Source organism: Protomyctophum bolini (assembly GCF_963924005.1).
Source record: "Protomyctophum bolini genome assembly, chromosome: 12".
Lineage (NCBI taxonomy): Eukaryota > Metazoa > Chordata > Actinopteri > Myctophiformes > Myctophidae > Protomyctophum > Protomyctophum bolini.
The window spans coordinates 14641777-14661629 of record NC_137873.1 but is presented as its reverse complement, the minus strand read 5'-3'; the positions used below and the strand labels follow the sequence as shown (position 1 = coordinate 14661629).

General features: G+C 42.2%; 4 protein-coding genes across 6 annotated transcripts in view; all 4 read left to right on the top strand.

The window, feature by feature from the left end:
* Positions 1 to 590: 590 nt before the first annotated feature.
* Positions 591 to 8366, top strand: ttc19 (tetratricopeptide repeat domain 19). Its single transcript, XM_080778536.1, has 10 exons — positions 591 to 825; positions 1223 to 1317; positions 1523 to 1633; positions 2136 to 2174; positions 2568 to 2624; positions 2769 to 2830; positions 3775 to 3869; positions 4233 to 4396; positions 5474 to 5636; positions 7243 to 8366. Exons 1-10 carry the CDS (start codon positions 594 to 596, stop codon positions 7434 to 7436), a joined length of 1212 nt encoding a protein of 403 aa, XP_080634662.1. The 5' UTR covers positions 591 to 593; the 3' UTR covers positions 7437 to 8366.
* Positions 8036 to 9474, top strand: LOC308326086 (CX3C chemokine receptor 1-like; the record flags this gene model as incomplete). Its single annotated transcript, XM_080778896.1, has 2 exons — positions 8036 to 8156; positions 9183 to 9474. Exons 1-2 carry the CDS (start codon positions 8134 to 8136, stop codon positions 9472 to 9474), a joined length of 315 nt encoding a protein of 104 aa, XP_080635022.1. The 5' UTR covers positions 8036 to 8133.
* Positions 9475 to 9719: 245 nt separating this feature from the next.
* Positions 9720 to 14606, top strand: LOC308326085 (leukotriene B4 receptor 1-like; the record flags this gene model as incomplete). Its single annotated transcript, XM_080778895.1, has 4 exons — positions 9720 to 9868; positions 11885 to 12050; positions 13208 to 13314; positions 13858 to 14606. 4 exons carry the CDS (start codon positions 9720 to 9722, stop codon positions 14120 to 14122), a joined length of 687 nt encoding a protein of 228 aa, XP_080635021.1. The 3' UTR covers positions 14123 to 14606.
* A 2080-nt stretch (positions 14607 to 16686) lies between these two features.
* Positions 16687 to 19853, top strand: part of LOC308325723 (anion exchange protein 2-like) — a 35053-nt gene continuing 31886 nt past the window's right edge. For all 3 annotated transcript variants that reach the window (XM_080778380.1, XM_080778379.1, XM_080778378.1), the window contains exons 1-2: positions 16687 to 16716; positions 18616 to 18740. In XM_080778380.1, coding sequence (XP_080634506.1) covers positions 18684 to 18740 — 57 coding nt within the window. In that variant the 5' untranslated portion in view covers positions 16687 to 16716; positions 18616 to 18683. The remainder of the gene's footprint in view (positions 16717 to 18615; positions 18741 to 19853) is intronic.

The following is a 19853-nucleotide window of genomic DNA, read 5'->3' as shown; positions in this document are numbered from 1 at the left end:
CTCACACCGATGTAAATGGTGTTCAATAGCAATGATTTATTTTTTATAAGATGCAATATTGAGATAGCTGGTTTCTGTCGGACAGCAACAATATAGGCCTAATGTCAACGTTTAAACATTTCTGGGACCATTATAACGCCTACTCTGGCTTTTGTGTGCACCACAGACACTTTTTAAATGGCTAAATAATTCATTATTTTGATTAATAAACACTCTTTTAAAAAATTAAACATATACTGAAGTCCTGTACTAAAGTATATGTGCTTAAATGGCTTATATCCATCTCATAAAGTAAGTAAATGAATATGCATACATACTACTTATATAATATTAAAATATTTAAATTAAAATATTTTAAATAAATGCATGATGTGTGGGCTTGATTTGCAGCTATATAATAATTGTAAAAATTGTAGGAGTAGGCCTACAAAATAGAAATATGACAGAAATAAATTAATAAAAGGGATGTTTGTTTGTTTTTGAGTTGTTGGTTTTGTGAATTGTGTGCCCTGTATGAACACACAAAAAAGCTTTTATTTTGACGCCACGTCACTCACGTGACCTGCTCTCATCCATCCAACATGGCGGCGTCCATGTTGTCCAGTGTGTTGCGCCGTGTCCTTAATAAATGTCCCGGAGGGACGACGCTCACGCGCACAGTGTTTAACGGTGCGGATAGAAGACCAGTAAGCGGTTTAAATAATAGTTACAACTGGGAAGAAGATGCTTCCAGAAGGAGAGAGTGCTGCGTGGTTTATTCTGGCAGCAGAAACCAGTCTAATCATCAAACCACCTGGGCCAGTGCTGCACTGCATGGAGCCATGGGTAAGTGGCTCTCAACCTGTGGGCCGAGATCCCCACATGATTGGGCAGGGGTGCCCAGATGACAGTGAATTTGAGTGAAGTGACATGTTTTTATCTCAATGACGTGTTTCGATTGATCTAATAATAATTTAATGAATTCTTAAATTGACTTTCAGGTCAAGTGTAGACAAAACTATCAACCTTCTTGTTTTTGCAAAATGTAATATTCACTGTACCAATAAATGTATTGACAAGCCTTATTGTACTAACTAACTATAGATATGAAAAATATAAATATGCTATTAGGCCTTCATCTTAATTTTATACTGCATTTTTGTCCTTAATGAATGTTAGACACACGTCCCTGCTTCTTGGTGACTGATATTGTCCTTCTAATGAATTGTCTTTCTTTTTCCAGCGTTCTCTCTGTTCAACATGTTTGAGGAGGAAGACAAACGAACTGATGCTCAAAAGCAAGAGGATGAGATTATACTACTCCTGAAGAAAGCAAAAGTATGCCTTAACAATATGTTAATGATGTTATATGATGTTAAAGTATGAATATGTTAATGAGATCATACTGAAGAAAGGACTGAATCTTATTAATGTTATTATGATGTGTGTGTGTGTGTGTGTGTGTGTGTGTGTGTGTGTGTGTGTGTGTGTGTGTGTGTGTGTGTGTGTGTGTGTGTGTGTGCGTGCGCGCGCGCGTGTGTAGTTGAGTATGTACAGGGGTCAGCTCCAGGCTGCATCAGACTTTCTCCACCAGGCAGTGGCGCTAGCGCACCGGACACACAACAACCAAGCTATCATCTATACATACAGCCTGGTAAATAATATGTATTCTCACTTATTTCTACAGGCTGGCAAATGTATTATCATTTATTTCTGCAGTCTGGTAAATATATCCATATATTACCATTATATATTTATCAATATTCCATTGATTTTACAACCTAAAAGTTTATGGAAGAAACAACGACAACCAAGAAGACTAACAAAGTAATAAAGAATACAATATGATGTTTTGTCCATCATAAATATAAGTATCATTTATATGTGCAGTCAATCTCTAATTTAGTGATGTAAAAATATAATTTATTTATACACACTGTCTGGTAAATATATGGTACAATACATAGTATGATAAATATCCGATACCTATTATACCAACTGATTTGGATACAGATGTGATTCATATTATAACTTTGATGTGACTTTGTGTGATAAATGCATTATAAATGTGTTATGGATATCATAATATTGTGTGATAAATGCTGTGTTATGATACATATTCTAACAGTGATGCATGTATTGTGTCATATTCGCAGATGGCTAACCTGGCCTATGTGCAGGGACAACTGGACAATGTAAGACCATTTAGTTCAGTGGTTCCCAAACTTTTTGCTCATGATCCAAAAGAGTAATGTGATGTCTCCTCGGGACCCAAACTAGTGAAAATAACAGATTTACAAACCCGAAACCTCATTATGTCCAAGAATGTTACTTTTTAGTAGCAGATTCACAAGCTTGCAATGCATCGCTTTAAGCCACATTTCGAGCTTGTGGATCTCTATGTTTTGATGCTTCTGAATCTGTGGTGCTGTAGTATGATCAAGTAGGGCATTGATTTACGAAGAAACACTCAAATATGCAGATAAGATATCTGAAATGATAGAAACGGTATACTGTATATAGCATTTGGTTATTGTTGTGTGACCAAAATGTTTAATGGAACTAAATCTAATGTTTTCTCTCCTCAGGCAGAAAAACTATTCAAGGCAGCCATGAGCTTCATGTTGTCTGGAGGAACACCACAGGTGTGTGTGTGTGTGTGTGTGTGTGTGTGTGTGTGTGTGTGTGTGTCATAGAAAACCAACAGTACTAGAGGTCCTAGTAGGAGATAAACCCAGCAGTACTGGAGGACTCATGGTGTGTTACTGTGTTTGTCTCCTGTTTTGAAGGATGACAACGGCGTCATTGAAATCTCTCTGAAACTGGCCACCATCTACGCCGGTCAGAACAAGTAAGTCCAGCTGTCTGTATAGAGTCAAGTTTGCAATTTAGTCATTTAGCACAGAGGTTTTCAACCCGTCACTATAGTTGACCTGGCATCTCATTTCACATAATACGACCTCCTTGTTAATTAACTCAATGTCTGCCAACGACCTAATTGACCTTTTTTAGCAACTCCCACAGCGCCAACGACGTCTTTATCGTCTTTTTAAGACGTGTATAACAAAAAAATAAAAAAATTATAGAAACTGGCGCTCAGGGACTTTTTGGCACCCCATAGTGGCGATGAATGAGTTTTAAGTGGTCAGTGGGCCCTGATCCAGAAAGCGATTGCGAACATGAAGTAGGTCAATTTTCCTTATTTTTTTTGTTAGTTTTTGTTTTAAAGCAGTTCCATAGACATATAAAGGTAGACGCCCCTTCCGGCTCTGGAGCGTATGTGCTCAAGGGAGGGCAACATTTTCCCGAGATTCCTTACGAAGTATGAGCGTGCGTCACAGAGCGCATGTTCGGGTCTGATAAGTCCCGGAAACGATGCGATGTGATTGGCCAGTAGTCACTTCCGGCGCACTTCCCCCCCCAGTGTAAATTGTTCCGCCCCTACTTTGACACGCATGGCTCCAACGAGCTGCAGCGGCCAATAAGGCATCTATTTTTTGGGCAGTTCTGCCTTATGGTGCCTTGGCCAGGATGAAACTCATTCTCTCCTACACATAGTAATACAGCTAAGCCCCTTGCAGGGACCCCCCCCCCCCCGAGCCTATACAGTATAATTTCATACTTTTGTGTTACATAATATGCTATATATTTGTTAAAAAGTGACAAACGCCTACGTCTGCTCACGCCTCAATATCTCTCTCTCTCGCTGGCTGGCTGGCTGGCTGTGTGTCTCTCTGTCTGTCTCTCTGTCGCTCTCTGTGTGTATGTGTCTCTCTCTGTCTCTGTTGCTCTCAGGAGTGAGCTAGCAGACATTGGTTACAGTTTCTGTATCGAGAATCTGGAGGCTAAACTGTTGAAGCACAAAGACCTACCTGAGGACGAGCTAACGGGTTAGTAACTGTTCATCTCCACTCCCTTCTATATATTTGTTTATAACTTGCACCCCCTTTTGTTCCTAAACCTAAACTTAAACCTAACCTCAGTAAAACTGCCTAAACAAAACCTTAGCCCTAACCTCAGTTAAACTGCCGGTACCGGTATGCCCTAAACCTAAACTTAAATCTAACTTCAGTTAAACTATGTCTAAACTTAACATTAAACATTAACCAGGATGCTAATCAGACACAGGTAAGGTGCGTCTATCCTATAATGTTAGTGGAATCCATCATAACGTGTCCTTGACATGAGCAAAAGCTTTAGAAGTGCTGGTTTCAATTGATCCGGGTGTTGTTGTGTCCTGTCATGTCCACTAGAGGAGGCTGAAGCACTCAGAAAGGAGACCAGGCTGCTCTTGGGTTTGTGCTTGGACTCTCGTGCACGCTACCGTGCTTCCACCCGGCAGCTGACCAACGCTACGCTGGACTACCAGCAAGCTCTGCTCATCTGTGGCCAGGAGCAAGGACAAACACACCCTCAGGTACTGATAACCAGCCGTGGAAGAAATACTTGAGTAAAAGTTTCAATACCACAATAGTATAAATAGTCAGTTGCAAGTCAAAATAACTGAGATAACTGAGTTAATTAATTTGTGAAATGAAATAGGTAAAAAAACTAAAACGCAATTAATGCACGCTTAGATTTCCCTCCCCATATATCCCATAATCCCATCCACTCTGCACTATAGTCATCGCTCTGGTATCTGATAGCTGATAGATCCAAATGAGATGGAAAGAGAAGCCATATCTAGACAGCAGCTCAAATCACACAGCACGACGGGGTGAGAGACAGACATGGAGATAAGTAACTAGCTCTCGCACTGAGCTAGAGTCACTTGTCGGTTCCCACAAGAAAAGGCCATATTTAGGGCATATTTTGGACAGTTCAATTAATCAGATTAATCTCATTTTAAAAAGAATTAATCATGATTAATTCATTTTTAAGCTGTGATTAATCTGATTAAATTTGTAAGCATTTGACAACCCTAGAGTTACAAGTAAAAGTTTGCTGTTCAAAATGTGTGTGTGTGACTGTGTGTGTGTGTGTGTGTGTCCGTCCGTCCGTGCCGCACCGTGCCTGTTATCCCTTGATTCCTTTGGTTCGCGCGATGTGATGAAGACAGGGATATGATGATAAAAGTAGTGTCGTACCGTATTTGTGTGCATGCACCGTGTCATGGCTCACGGCTTCACGTTGTGGCGTTCAGCCAATATTGCTTCACGTTGCGGAGAATAGAGAGTTAAGGTGGTTGCACACCGGCCGGAAAACCGATGGAGAAACGCCGCTTAAAAATTAGACAGTATAAATGTTTTCAACAATTGAAGCGCTGTAGTGCAATATCAATAGTCTCTTTGCCAATAGGCAACCACACTGATAATTTTATTTTATAGTTTTTTTTATACCCAAATCTTCTCTTCCCTGGCCACACATCAAGAGGTTGATGGCCTGGTTCTGGTTATTTGGTTAGTTATTAATGGGACAGTTTCGCATCAACAGTGGAGACAGGGATGGAGTCTGTGGTTACCATAGTAACCCTGTGTTGTTTATTTCCCATCAGACGTTGGTGCTGATGAGCGACCTGGCAACCATCTTGGACCTGCAGGGACGCCATGACGACGCGTTGCCGTTCGTGACGAAGGCGGTGGAACTGAGTCGAACCGTGGGCCATCCTGACATGCACGTCCTTCTGGGAAATATGGCTGGAATATTATTACACCAAGGTCATTATTGAAGGGCCTATGGTCCCTCATTGTATTTGTGTTTCTCTCTTCTAATTTCTTCTTCTTCCTCTAAATATTGCAGTTCTGGCTTAACCGTGCTGTCTGTTTTCGTGAACCGCTTGACCGTCAGCAATTAGACTTCGATACATATATACGTCTCCTCATGCCGAACAACTTTAGTCTTCTGACTTTTGACCTCTGACCTTTAGATCACCCACCATTTTGAATTGTATGAAAAACAGTTACTTCCAGCATTTTTGATCGTCTTTAGTTTATCTTCCACTCTGAGCTTCTGTGCAGTTTGCCATGGAGCAGAGGGGAGAGGGGGTGGAGTTACAGACAGTTTGAGGATCCAATGGAGTTGAGAGGTTCTTTCAGAAGCGCTTTTTGATAATTCCTTTTGGTTCAATATGTTCATAATAACACACAGGGTGTTCAATAGCATCAATTATGAAAAACAAAAAATCAAAAACCTCAAAAATGGAGTTGAGAGATATCTTCCCGAAAGCGACGATATGAAATACGCACAATATGCAGGCGCACTTCCAGGGCTGAGAGGGGTCTGTCGCTCAGCTGCTCGACATGTCCGAAGGCCCACCCTGGTATCCTAGGTACCAGATGGGACGAGTGACACCCTCCTAGACCTACAGTAGGTCTCTCAACTTCAGTGTTCTATGTCTCTATGGTTTATTAGTGGAAGATTTAAGGCCGATTTTTAATTAATTTGATTATTGTGCATATTGCATATACGTAGGCAGCCAAAACTCTGTTTATCTTGTCCACACAGGGATAAACGTTACGATTTTGTAACCCATTTTTCACCCCTGTGTCAATCATCTAATGTGATCCTTGGCTCTACACACCCTCCACCAACCTAGTCCCCATATATGAGGGACATGGGGAGAGCAACGGATTTTAATCATGCTTCCTTCATGCCTGAGTGTCCAAGTTGCTCCTTTACACCTGACGGGGGGGGAGTTTCCCTGGTTGGACGTAGCGTGTGGAAGGAACACGTTATTCCAACCAGTTCCTTTCCCCTCCATCAGGCGCCCCGGCTGGCCAGGGGGAGGCAGTTTAGTGACCAGGATTACTGCATGTTTTTTGTGAGGGTAGTGGGTACCTACCCTAGGGGACACGGGGAGAACATGCAAACTCCACACAGAAAGGCCCTTTCGCCAACCCCGCCTTCGGGTATGGGCACTGATGACGCGGAGGAGGAAACACGTCGCCAGCACCCACAACGTCCCGAGTGGGAATCGAACCCAGGACCTTCTAGCTGTGAGGCGACAGTACTACCAACTGTGCCACCAAAAATCTCCACTGTTGCCAGAGAGTGATTAAAAATAATTATTTTTATGGGCCAAAAACAGTGGTACCATTATATGGCCATCACGTGACAATGAGCCCATATACAGTATGGAGATCCCAGGTGTCATCAATATTGGCCAGCAACTGTATATCTGACCCCTACCCCCCATGCCAAAGTGCCAGCCATCGCCCAGCAGTCTGCTGTCACCTAGGCGGATGCGTGCATATTTCTCGCCCTCAGGCGTCTTACTGGTAGTGATAATGTAATAATGAATATTCGTGTTTTTAATGTTTCCAGATCGTCTAGACGAGTCGGTCAGTGTTTATAAGGAGGCGCTGTCTCTGGCTCAGGCTGCAGGAGATGAGGAGGCTGTGGAACAAGTTCTACAGGGAATGGACCGAGTCAACAAGAAGAGGGACCAACTGAAGAACAAGACAAAAGAACAAGAGCAAAGCCAAGAACCCGAAGAGACACCAACACAGTCTGTCTGACCACTATGTCCTTAAACTTTCATAGATGGGGATAGTATGGGGAATGTGCATCAATGTGTCTGTGAGTCTGTCTGTCTGTCTGGTTCTCCTACTACACAAACAAAATATATGTATACCATTATATGTGGTGTTTTTGGACTCAAGAAGTAAAGGAATATTTAAGTATGCTTTTTCTTATGTCTTTCTTAGGTTTGCTGTTAACAAAGAACCCAGACAATGAAAAGCCTACTGTATGAACACAGTGAAAAAAAACAATGAAGAAAGAAATAGATTACTGTATATTTTTGTTCAAATAACATGGTTTTAGTGAAAACATATGCACCTGGCTACAGCTGCTATTGACAATGAATATATACCATCAACTTAGGAATACAGTTTCTCTCTACTCTGCTTAAAACCTTTTCTTTTAATCTATTTTTAATTCATGTATTATCATAGTTGTAAACATTACAGTCTTGTGTAGTAAAACATCAAAGTAGAATTTGGGTATATCCATGGTACATACAGTACAAAGAACAATATAATGTATATAAAACAAGAAATTAAATATATGCCCAGGTTTCATTCCCCACCCTCCCCATCTCTCTATGTGTCTCTCTCTCTCTCTCTCGGGTTCTGAGCCAAGCGACGGCTGTCGTGGGAACAGCGGGAGCTTTACTTGGTCCGTCGTAACCACATGTGACGTAGAAGCAGGAACATGGAACAGATGAAGTGTAAAAGGTTAGCGTTTTCCCTCGTTCGTTCAGTCAGAGAGCCATTCCTCTATGCAGCCCTGTACGTGCACATGAACTTGACACGAATACTTCACTTTTACTTCAAATCAGATTTGTGTAGCAAAAACAAATGTTCCACTGTGTAAATATATCCCACTGTAAATTTGAATGACGCTTCCATGTTAATTATGTTTGCTGTTATTTAATGACACTTCCATGTTAATTATGTGTGCTGCTGTTATTAAATTAATATGGTACGTACTGTTGTATCCTCACTGACTCAACTGCCAGTGAGGAGCCCCCACCGAGATGACGTGGAACCTCTGTCCTACTCCTCCCGCCCAACGCTCCCCGCTCAGTTTAAAGTGCATTGCGGGCTGGAAGTGGCCCATGGGCCACTTCATTACAGGCGTACATTTTATTATATTGTGTATGTTTTCCTTTCATAGGCAGATATTGTACAACCATAACCCCCCTCCTAACCCCACCCCACACACACATAGCTCCTCTCTCTCGCTCCTGATGTGTTCCCACGTCCCGCGACCAGCCGGTCCACTCAGGGTCTTTCTGTGGGCTGGTTCTCTTTAAAGACAGATCTTTACTGGAAACCACTTCCTTCCCAATGTCATCCTTTATATGTTGAAGCGCAGAGACATATCGCACCAATGCTCAGTCCTCCCACTCTCACACTGGCTGTACTGGCTGCTGCAACACTTTTTTATTAGAAACAACGTAACACTTTCTATTAGAAACAACAGACAACCCTTTTTATTTCAAACAACACAACACTTTTTATTACAAACAACAGACATACCACTTTTTATTACAAACAACATTAAACAAACGTAACACTTTTTATTACAGATTTATTACAAACAACATTTAAACAGACATAACACTTTTTATTACAGATAACAACACTTTATTACAAACAACAGACATCAACCCTTGTTTTAAACTACAACAAAATGGAAGAGATTTACATCCACGACAACAACTCCCGTCTGCTCGTTTCCCCGTCTGCACCGTCCAGCCCAGCGGGATTTACCCCCCTGGCCCCGAGCCCGGCGGAGCTGAGCAAAGCGGTCATTTTGGGCCTGTTTTGCGCGCTGGGCATTCCCGGGAATGTGGTGGTGCTGGCGCTTCTGTTGCGCAAGCTGGAGCGGAACAACTTCACGGAGCTGCTGATGCTGAACTTGGCGTGCTGCGACCTGCTGTACCTCACCACCCTGCCCGTGTGGGTGGTCCACGCCATCCGCCGGCGAGACATCCACCCCGCGCTCTGCAGGCTAGTGTTGATACCTTTTTTCACTGAGGAAAACTGAATAAAAACTGTGCTGTGCTGACTAAAACTACTGTATGACTACAAGTATTGACAATTTCGTCAAAAGATACAAACTAGACTAAAATTTTAGGTAGGGAATAATAGGGACTAGTGGAGAAGAGATCCAGTAGACCTAAAGACAAGCCATTTTATGCTTGGTTGCATGCTGAAAATTGCAGATCTACAAGTTCACAATGTGATACAGTGTGACTAAAAGTAAATGAAAATGTATTCAAAAGATTATTCATGGCTGAAACTAAATCAAAATGTTGCTGTCAAAATCAACACTTCTGCAGGCTTGTCTCCTTCGTGGTGTTCTGCAGCCTCTACGTCAACATCTTCACCATCACGTTGATGAGCGTCCAGCGCTTCCTCAAGGTGCTCCACCATCACAGGTATATAGTCTCAAGATGCTCCACCATCACAGGTATATAGTCTCAAGATGCTCCATCACAGGTATATAGTCTCAAGATGCTCCATCACAGGTATATAGTCTCAAGATGCTCCATCACAGGTATATAGTCTCAAGATGCTCCACCATCACAGGTATATAGTCTCAAGGTGCTCCACTATCACAGGTATATAGTCTCAAGATGCTCCATCACAGGTATATAGTCTCAAGATGCTCCATCACAGGTATATAGTCTCAAGATGCTCCATCACAGGTATATAGTCTCAAGATGCTCCATCACAGGTATATAGTCTCAAGATGCTCCACCATCACAGGTATATAGTCTCAAGGTGCTCCACTATCACAGGTATATAGTCTCAAGATGCTCCATCACAGGTATATAGTCTCAAGATGCTCCATCACAGGTATATAGTCTCAAGGTGCTCCACTATCACAGGTATATAGTCTCAAGATGCTCCATCACAGGTATATAGTCTCAAGATGCTCCATCACAGGTATATAGTCTCAAGATGCTCCATCACAGGTATATAGTCTCAAGATGCTCCACTATCACAGGTATATAGTCTCAAGATGCTCCATCACAGGTATATAGTCTCAAGGTGCTCCACTATCACAGGTATATAGTCTCAAGATGCTCCATCACAGGTATATAGTCTCAAGATGCTCCATCACAGGTATATAGTCTCAAGATGCTCCATCACAGGTATATAGTCTCAAGATGCTCCACCATCACAGGTATATAGTCTCAAGATGCTCCACCATCACAGGTATATAGTCTCAAGATGCTCCACCATCACAGGTATATAGTCTCAAGATGCTCCACCATCACAGGTATATAGTCTCAAGGTGCTCCACTATCACAGGTATATAGTCTCAAGATGCTCCATCACAGGTATATAGTCTCAAGATGCTCCATCACAGGTATATAGTCTCAAGGTGCTCCACTATCACAGGTATATAGTCTCAAGATGCTCCATCACAGGTATATAGTCTCAAGATGCTCCATCACAGGTATATAGTCTCAAGATGCTCCATCACAGGTATATAGTCTCAAGATGCTCCACTATCACAGGTATATAGTCTCAAGATGCTCCATCACAGGTATATAGTCTCAAGGTGCTCCACCATCACAGGTATATAGTCTCAAGATGCTCCACCATCACAGGTATATAGTCTCAAGATGCTCCATCACAGGTATATAGTCTCAAGGTGCTCCACTATCACAAGTATATAGTCTCAAGGTGCTCCACTATCACATGTATATCAACATCTTCACCATCACAGGGGGGACTGCTCATAAGTCCGGCCTCCCGTTAGTCCGACCTACATGGCCTGGTAAGACTGGTTAGGGTTAGCGACCTACGTGGCCAGTTAAGACTGAGGTTAGGGTTAGCGACCTACGTGGCCAGTTAAGACTGAGGTTGGGGTTAGCGACCTACGTGGCCAGTTAAGAATGAGGTTAGGGCTAGCGACCTACGTGGCCAGTTAAGAATGAGGTTAGGGCTAGCGACCTACGTGGCCAGTTAAGACTGAGGTTAGGGCTAGCGACCTACGTGGCCAGTTAAGAATGAGGTTAGGGCTAGCGAACTACGTGGCCAGTTAAGAATGAGGTTAGGGCTAGCGACCTACGTGGCCAGTTAAGACTGAGGTTAGGGCTAGCGAACTACGTGGCCAGTTAAGACTGAGGTTAGGGCTAGCGAACTACGTGGCCAGTTAAGAATGAGGTTAGGGTTAGCGACCCAAGTGGCCAGTTAAGACTGAGGTTAGGGTTAGCGACCCAAGTGGCCAGTTAAGACTGAGGTTAGGGTTAGCGACCCAAGTGGCCAGTTAAGACTGAGGTTAGGGCTAGCGACCTACGTGGCAGGTTAAGACTGAGGTTAGGGTTAGCGACCTACGTGGCCGGTTAAGACTGAGGTTAGGGTGTGGTATTACTAGTAATCGGTCGGAACAATGACATGTCACTAAACACTGATTGACTTTTCCCGCCACATACCTGCAGGTGGTCCCAGCTGGGGCAGAGGGGCGAGACGGCTCTGCTGGTGGGACTGTGGGTGGTGTCCTGCGTACTGACCTGGCCGTCTGTGGCGTCCACCGGCTGGACAGAGGGCCGACACTTTGAATGCAGCAGACCGTCCCGCATGGAGGGCCTGGCCCTGGGAGCCACGGTTAGTCCCCTTTCCTCAGAACATGCAATCGTCGAAAAATGTCATTACATTTTTCAAAAATAGCAGAAATAGCAGATCTACAAGCTTACATGTCACTTTGTAACGTGTTGTAAGTTTGTAGATTAACTATTTCCGCTATTTTGTACATTGTTTTGAAAGAAAGAAATATTAAAAAATATTATATGTGTCACTGTGATTTCATTGCGTATTTAAGTTATTTGTCGTGCAGTATCTGCCCTGTGCAATTTGTGATCACGAAGCCTAAAAGACAAGCAGAAATACAGTTGTAACGTTCCATTCCAAAACTAAACCGTGTTAAATGTGTAATCGTGACATTCATGGTCCATTTTATACAAATGTAGGCCTATAGCTTTCCAACATTCAATTTATTGATTAATAAATGAAGGCAATTATTGGTAGATTATTTGAGGGGTGCTAGCCCCTCCTATGCCCAGCTTTGTGTGTTTGTACCTGTACCACATTTGTGACGATTTGATTGCCCAGTTTTGTGTTTGTGTGTACCACATAGTGATGATTTGATTGGCTGAGCACGGAATGTGATGATGTATGACAATAAGAGCGTGCCTCACTTTTCAGTGGTGGAAAGTAACTAATTACATTTGCTTAAGTACAATTTCAAGGTATTTTTTACTTTACTTGAGTATGTCAAATTTTCAGTACTTTTACTTCTACTAGTTCATTTGTAGATTTTGATTATCATTACAAGACGTACAGTAACCACCTCAGCCCTACTGTATATACATTTCGGCCAATAGCCGATCTACAAGCTCACACTGTGAGCTTGTAGATCAGCTATAAATAGCTGTAAATAGCTGTAGATCAGCTATTTTTTCTATCGAAAACTTGAAATTGTACATTCTGCATGAGTGCTTTTACTTTTGGTACTTTATGTACATTTTGAAACCAATACTGTTGTGCTTTTTCTTTTACTTGTAACGAAGTACTTCTACATCACAGTATTGATACTTTTACTTAAGTAAGAAATGTCAGTACTTTTTTTCCACCACTGTATTTTTCTATACTTACATCCCCTACATGACTATACAGGTTGTGGACTATATATATACATAGTACATACTATACATACTGTACATACTATACTATACTATACATACATCCCCTACATGACTGTACAGGTTGTGGAGCTGCTGCTGGGCTTCGTCATCCCGTTCTCCGTCATGACGTCGTTCTACTGCTGTCTCTACCGCCGGGTGAAGGAGAGACCCGCTCTGTCCACTAACAGGCTAGTGGCATCATTTATTTTAGACCCTTGATTATGCGGCTTCAAATCCTTCATTTTGCTATGAAATATGCAGGTTTTTATGTAATTCTATGCAGTGAATTTGCAGGAAGTCGCGAAATGTGTGAAAAGTTGCTAAATTGTGCGGAAAAATGAGAAATGCAAATATGAAAATATGCTAAATATGCTATAAAAAAAAATCTATGTGATTTTATGCAGTGAAAAATGCGAGAAGTTGCAAAATATGCGGGTAGTTTGCGCGATTATGTGCCCTTTTTGACAAAAATGTACCTCTGGTGTGATTATTTAAATGATTTAACCACGTGATAACGACCATTTAGTATTGAGCCGCTAACATCGGCACGTTGTTCAATCCAGCTCAGTTGTGGCTGACTGCCGGTGTGCCACGGCACATTACCGTTCTGTACTGCCGGTGTGCCACGGCACATTACCGTTCTATGACTGCCGGTGTGCCACGGCACATTACCCTTCTATGTCAAATTGAACGGACAATAACATTTTCTTCATCTTCCTCTTCAATGACAGGAGAACCAGCCAGCTGATCTCCAGGATCATTGTGACCTTCCTGGTTCTGTGGGTTCCCATCCACGTGGTGGGCCTGGTGGGCCTGGTGGGCGAGTCTCTGCGGGCATCGCGGCCGGACCTCGCCTCCAGGCTGGACCGCTTCACTGACAGGGCCGTGATAGTGAAGAATCTGCCTCTGCTCAGCGCCATCATAGACCCTTTCCTCTACGCCTATTCCTTCAGCAAGCTGTGGCCACGGAACAACCCTAACCCTAACCCATCGTAGACCCTTTCCTCTAGTCCTTCAGCCGCAGCTGTGGCCAGTGGCCACAGAACGGACACAACCAGGATGCTCTGCGGCCTAACATGTGAATGGTTTGTTTAAAAGTATGTAGTTCAAATAGTACAATAGGTGTTATTATTAATGTTATTATTATTATTATTATTATTGGTCATCACATGTCATCACATCAATATGATGTTAGTCTTCACCCGAGTATGGAGTTGTGTTTGTGTCACTGTACCAATATAAATGTTAAAGTGTGGAACAGCACTGCATTATTTTCATGACACTTAATTTTTTATCCACTTTCTTGTAAAACGATAACAAGAAATGTGGCACCTTGCATGTGAACAGAGGAACAGAACAGAGATCCTACGATGCTGCTGTAGCAGAGGGACACAACCTGTACTCCTTTGGATGGTACTGTAAATGAATTGACATGGACCAGATTGCAGTACACAACAGTGTCCTTGCGTTGGATTAAGTTTCCTCCACACAGCTGTGCTCATAAAAGACATCGTCTACATTTGAGGGGGGGGCTTAGTTAATTTTCAGGTAGAAGAGGGTTTACTGAAAATCCAAGGGAAAATCTCCAACATGCTTTTTGCATTTGATGTCGACACTCACAGATGGTTAAAGCCCAGTGTTTCTGGACAGTTCCAGGGAGGAGGAGGAGTCACTCGGCCTGTGCGTGTCTTGGAGAAGGTAATGTACATCTATGGAGTATACAAACGGCTGACTGGATGCACTAATGAAATCTACAAGTTGGATGTCACCACAATCCTTTGGCCTGTAATTAACACCACAGGCACTCCGCAACCTGTGTCCTCACACTCTGCCACACCATCATCGGTTGCTGTAAAAGACCTATCGCGCTCAGTAGCTTCTGCAGCACGAACTCGCAGCTGATAAGTGATCTTTGTTTTTATTGGAGGGGGGGGGGGGGGGGGGGTATATCGTCATCGGTTCAGGAAAGATGCGTATTTGTTGTACACCTGGAGATGCAAGGGTTGCGTCTTCAGATTAGTTAACTCTGTCTGGGTTCACTTTGGTCTATACTCTATACGAATACAATTGTTCTGTGTTCGTGGGAGGGAAGCCGGGCGGGGATGGTGATATTTGTCACTGGATGTACTGTACAGTAGAAGTGGGTCGAAAGCTCATGCGTCCTCCCGGTGGGGGCTCTTCACTGGCAGGTGAGCAAGTAGGATACAACGGCAGAGATTAACACACAAATGTGTGTGGGGAGGAATCAATTGCCTAACTAAATTGGGGAGAAAGATGCGTAAAAAAGCTGGGGTTAAAGGGTTAAAGCTATGAGGTGAAAAGTTGCACCTATATTAAGAGTTTGGGAACTTTAACCCACGATGTTTTTAACCTTTTTCTAATAAACTGTATTCACAGGAAGTATAGGCCTACTAGTTACATAATCATTGCTGTCGGGCATTTTAACCTTTTGTGTTCATAAATGAATGCCCTACTTGGTCATACTACAACGTCACACAAGCATTAGCAGATCCACAAGCTCGAAGAGCTTATAGATGTGCTACTTTTGCTACACTATTTTGAATTTGAACTCTGAACATATGAGGTTTCCACCCGACAGACGATAAGTATTTGTGATATTCTCACAGTCTACTGATGACGTATTTGCGTGTTTGCTCATAACATAATCCTGATCCATTTATTACACACACACACACACACACACACACACACACACACACACAGGCTCCCACACGCACACAGTCACAGACACACACCCGTACTACAACACAGGACATCAAAACATTTTGATGGTGGTTTTATTAATGCCATTTGAATGTTTTTGGTCCTCTTTAATAGTAACCGGAAAGCTGATAATGGCAGATCTACAAGCTCACAACGGGTCGCAGCACGACCTGTTGCAAGGTTGTAGATCTGCTCATTTCAGCGCACTGTCAACCACAGTATCAGGTTCCAACTTCAACTCCTAAACCTCTAAATGTCTAATCCTTTCCCTAAATGGTCCTTGATTCCTCACAATGTCTAGTCCTCAAATTCTACTACTTGTGGGAATATTTGGCCCCTACAAGTAATTCAAGCACAAACAAACGCATGCACGCACACACACATGCCTGCATGCATGCACAAACACGCGTGCGCACTCAAAGCAGCCATCTTGTTTCCCACAGACACCGGTTCCCAGACATTTAGCTGAATGTTATGTCTTCAAACAAAACAAACTCCTGGCTTTGTTCTTAACTCACAACATCATGTTTTACTGTGTGTGTGTGTGTGTGTGATCTTACAGCGTTTATTCATAATACGCACACACACACACACACACACACACACACACACACACACACAGCCGTTCACGTCGCGGTTATAAAGCAAACAAACACAGCATTTGTGCATTTGCTGCTAAATATTTATGGATATGCTGAAGATTATAAGTCATAATGGCTGTTATGATCTCTCTCTCTCTCTAACACACACACACACACACACACACACACACACACACAATCAGTCCTAAGGCAGGTATAAATGCATGTGTGTAGTTCAGCTATAAGCATTCTGGATGACAGATCACATCTCCACAGACACACCAGGTAAGATGCATGAGCGCTACTTCCATAGTGTCAATATTTCCATACTACAGGCTACTAGATTGTACACCAGGGGGTTTTCAACGGTTTTCAGGCCAAAGACCCTTTAGCTGAGACAGAGATGGAGCAGGGACCCCCACTACATGTTGTATAACATTGTGTTGCAGATCACACCTTTTCACAGATTTCATCATAGATAGTTTTGTTGACTTGCCTGACAGCACTATTATCAGTGTTGTTTATGTATGTGTGTGTGTGTGTGTGTGTGTGTGTGTGTGTGTGTGTGTGTGTGTGTGTGTGTGTGTGTGTGTGTGTGTGTGTGTGTGTGTGTGTGTGTGTGTGTGTGTGTGTGTGTGTGTGTGTGTGTGTGTGTGTAGGTGCAAGAAATGGGATTTATACGTATCACGCCCCATACAAATTGGTCTGTGACCCACAAATGTTTGGGAAACAGTCCACTAGATTATATGTTAATACTACTTACGTATAGGCTACTACTATATCAGTAGTTCTCAAACTTGTTCATGCCAAGGACACCCAAATTAGTATGTATTTGACCACAGACCACCAAACAGACCCCCAAAAACAATTCAAAGACTACTAATATTACTGGTTTTTAAGCAGTGAGCATTTACAGTAGATCAGTTACTTTCAAATACAGTATAGGGTTCCAGTGGTTAAACTGATTGTGATGCTATATTAACTAATTCCAATGATCCCTGGGATTCTCCAGATCCCACTTTTAGAACTGAGTGCTATACAGTATTATATATTGATAATAGTACCGGTATATGACACTACTATACCATATTATAGATTACATTAGTGTATATAATAATATATCATTTTCTGTCATGTAATTACAATACATAGCTACATATTGTATGTATTGTAATTACAATTATCTTACAATATTCTTATTATATTTTTACCCAAAACCTTATATTTTGAAAAGAAAGCTATACTGCCTCATCAAAGTTGGTGTTGTGACTTTATATATTGTTAATGACTTGCATGGGAGGGGGAGAGGTGGTGGAGTTTGCTGTTTTAGCAGACAGTTGAGGGTCCAATGGAGTTTTGTCTGAAGCGCTTTTTAATACTTTTCTTTGGTTCAATATTTTCGAAACAACACACAGACGTAAAGGTTGTTCAGCAAAAACCTAAAACATTGGAGTTTCCTCCCGATCGACAGCAACGACTGATTATCACAATAATTTTGGCCACGATCTAATCGAGACATTAATATATACTTTTTTTAATAATGGTGCCATCGTTAGGTTGGTGCCTCTCATCTTCCTCAAAACAAAACAACATAGATTCTCAGTGGTCTACAACAGTAGCCTGGAATCCAGACTGATTCGGTACGTTTGTGTCTTTCTCTCACTTCCCTACTCAGTCTGGCCAGTGTCATATTTGACTCGTATTTCAATTATGTATGCAAGTCAGAAAGTGACTCGAGTTTTATATTGGAAGACACTGGTCCCAATGTTTGTGTTGATGGGAATGTTTTGTTTTTCCCCTCAAAATGTAAATGTATGAAAATACACATTAACATGAATCCAACATTAATATCTAATCTAACTATAAATGCAAGGAATCTATCTGTCCATTTACGTCTGTAATTCACATACAGTATCTCTTAACGTCGAGTCGGTCGGATAGGCGGTTAACCGCCAGAAAATACTCTGGCCATGGCCCAAATAAGCCAATTGATTGCCATGGCAACCTCAGCCTAAACTTGGCAAATTCCCCACACCTGCCATTTGATTACACACTTTCAGTGGGCATTGCCCACGTTGAAAAAGTAATAACATTTGAGTAGCCTATACTTCTTCCATCACTGCTGCTTATTATTGGTTGTTTGTCCATGATGTCAGCATTAAACTGAAGTGTGTCCTATTCCAGGTTATGCTGTCTGAACCCTGACCCTAACACTGACCTTTGAACCGTGAACCCTGACCTCTGACTCAACCATGAGCTACCTCCAGACCTCCCCTGACCACAACAGAGCCCCGCCCACCATGTCTGCTGTGAGTCCACATCACATTTACGCCTGCTAGTAATACAGATTACATTATACACATGCAGTAAATTAAACAGCTACTGATGCACAAACTTGGACACATCATCAGTGTAACCTGTAAACCTGGATTCATTGGATGTTTCTCCTCCAGGCAACCTAACTAGGCTGATCAGATGCCGGCCTGTGTCCAAGTGGCATATACTACAGCCCCCATTGTCAGTTGTGAGACTCAGTCAGTAGGGAAGATGACTGGTGGCTTTTGGTGTAATCAGATTAACATATTATCTGTACACCTGCTAGTAATTCACATTACATTTCAGAATCAGCAACATATTTTTTGTCCAATCACAGATTCACAGGTGTAATGAAGTGGGTGTAATTATAGTTTGCAAGCTCCATCGTTGTGTTGTGTTTCAGGAAAAGAAAACAGAAACATGTCGAGGATAGGAAAACAAGAAATATCTAAAATCTACTTTATACATCATCAGATGCATAATTACCAGACCTGCTATTAGCCTAATAATCCAGATTATACTTACACCTGTTAGTGGAAGTAGTGGATTACTTGATATACTGGAGTACCCGTATTCCATAGTCTCCAAATGATACTGCATTTTGAGGGGCACTAGCCCCTCCTATACACAGGTTTAATGTTTGTCTTTAGTTCAATGTTTTGTAAACGCCATTCATTTAAGGGGAATTTAATCATAATGTGCCTCATTATGTCATATTGTCTCTTTATTGTTAATGGTGTTTAATATTTGTGTTGGCACCGTTTGTTTTACATCACCATTACCTAATTAACATGAGTTAGACTTTAATATATTAGCTGTGATTTTTTAATACACAATGGAAACTAGAAAAAGCTTGTGTAGTTGTCTACTCAATGATGATGTATTGACCCACATGACAGTCACATCCCTCTGTCTTCCTATTGGTTGAACCACATGACGTCACAGGCCAGCAGGAAAATGGGCCCGGGAAAAAAGATGCACGATGGGTCAAGAGTTTAATGGCCCAGATTACTATGAAAACCTGTGTTTTCGTCGCTCCGTCAGTCAGGTCAGTCACGTCTCCATATATGATTGTCGGTCCATCACGTCTCGCGACATCACGTGAC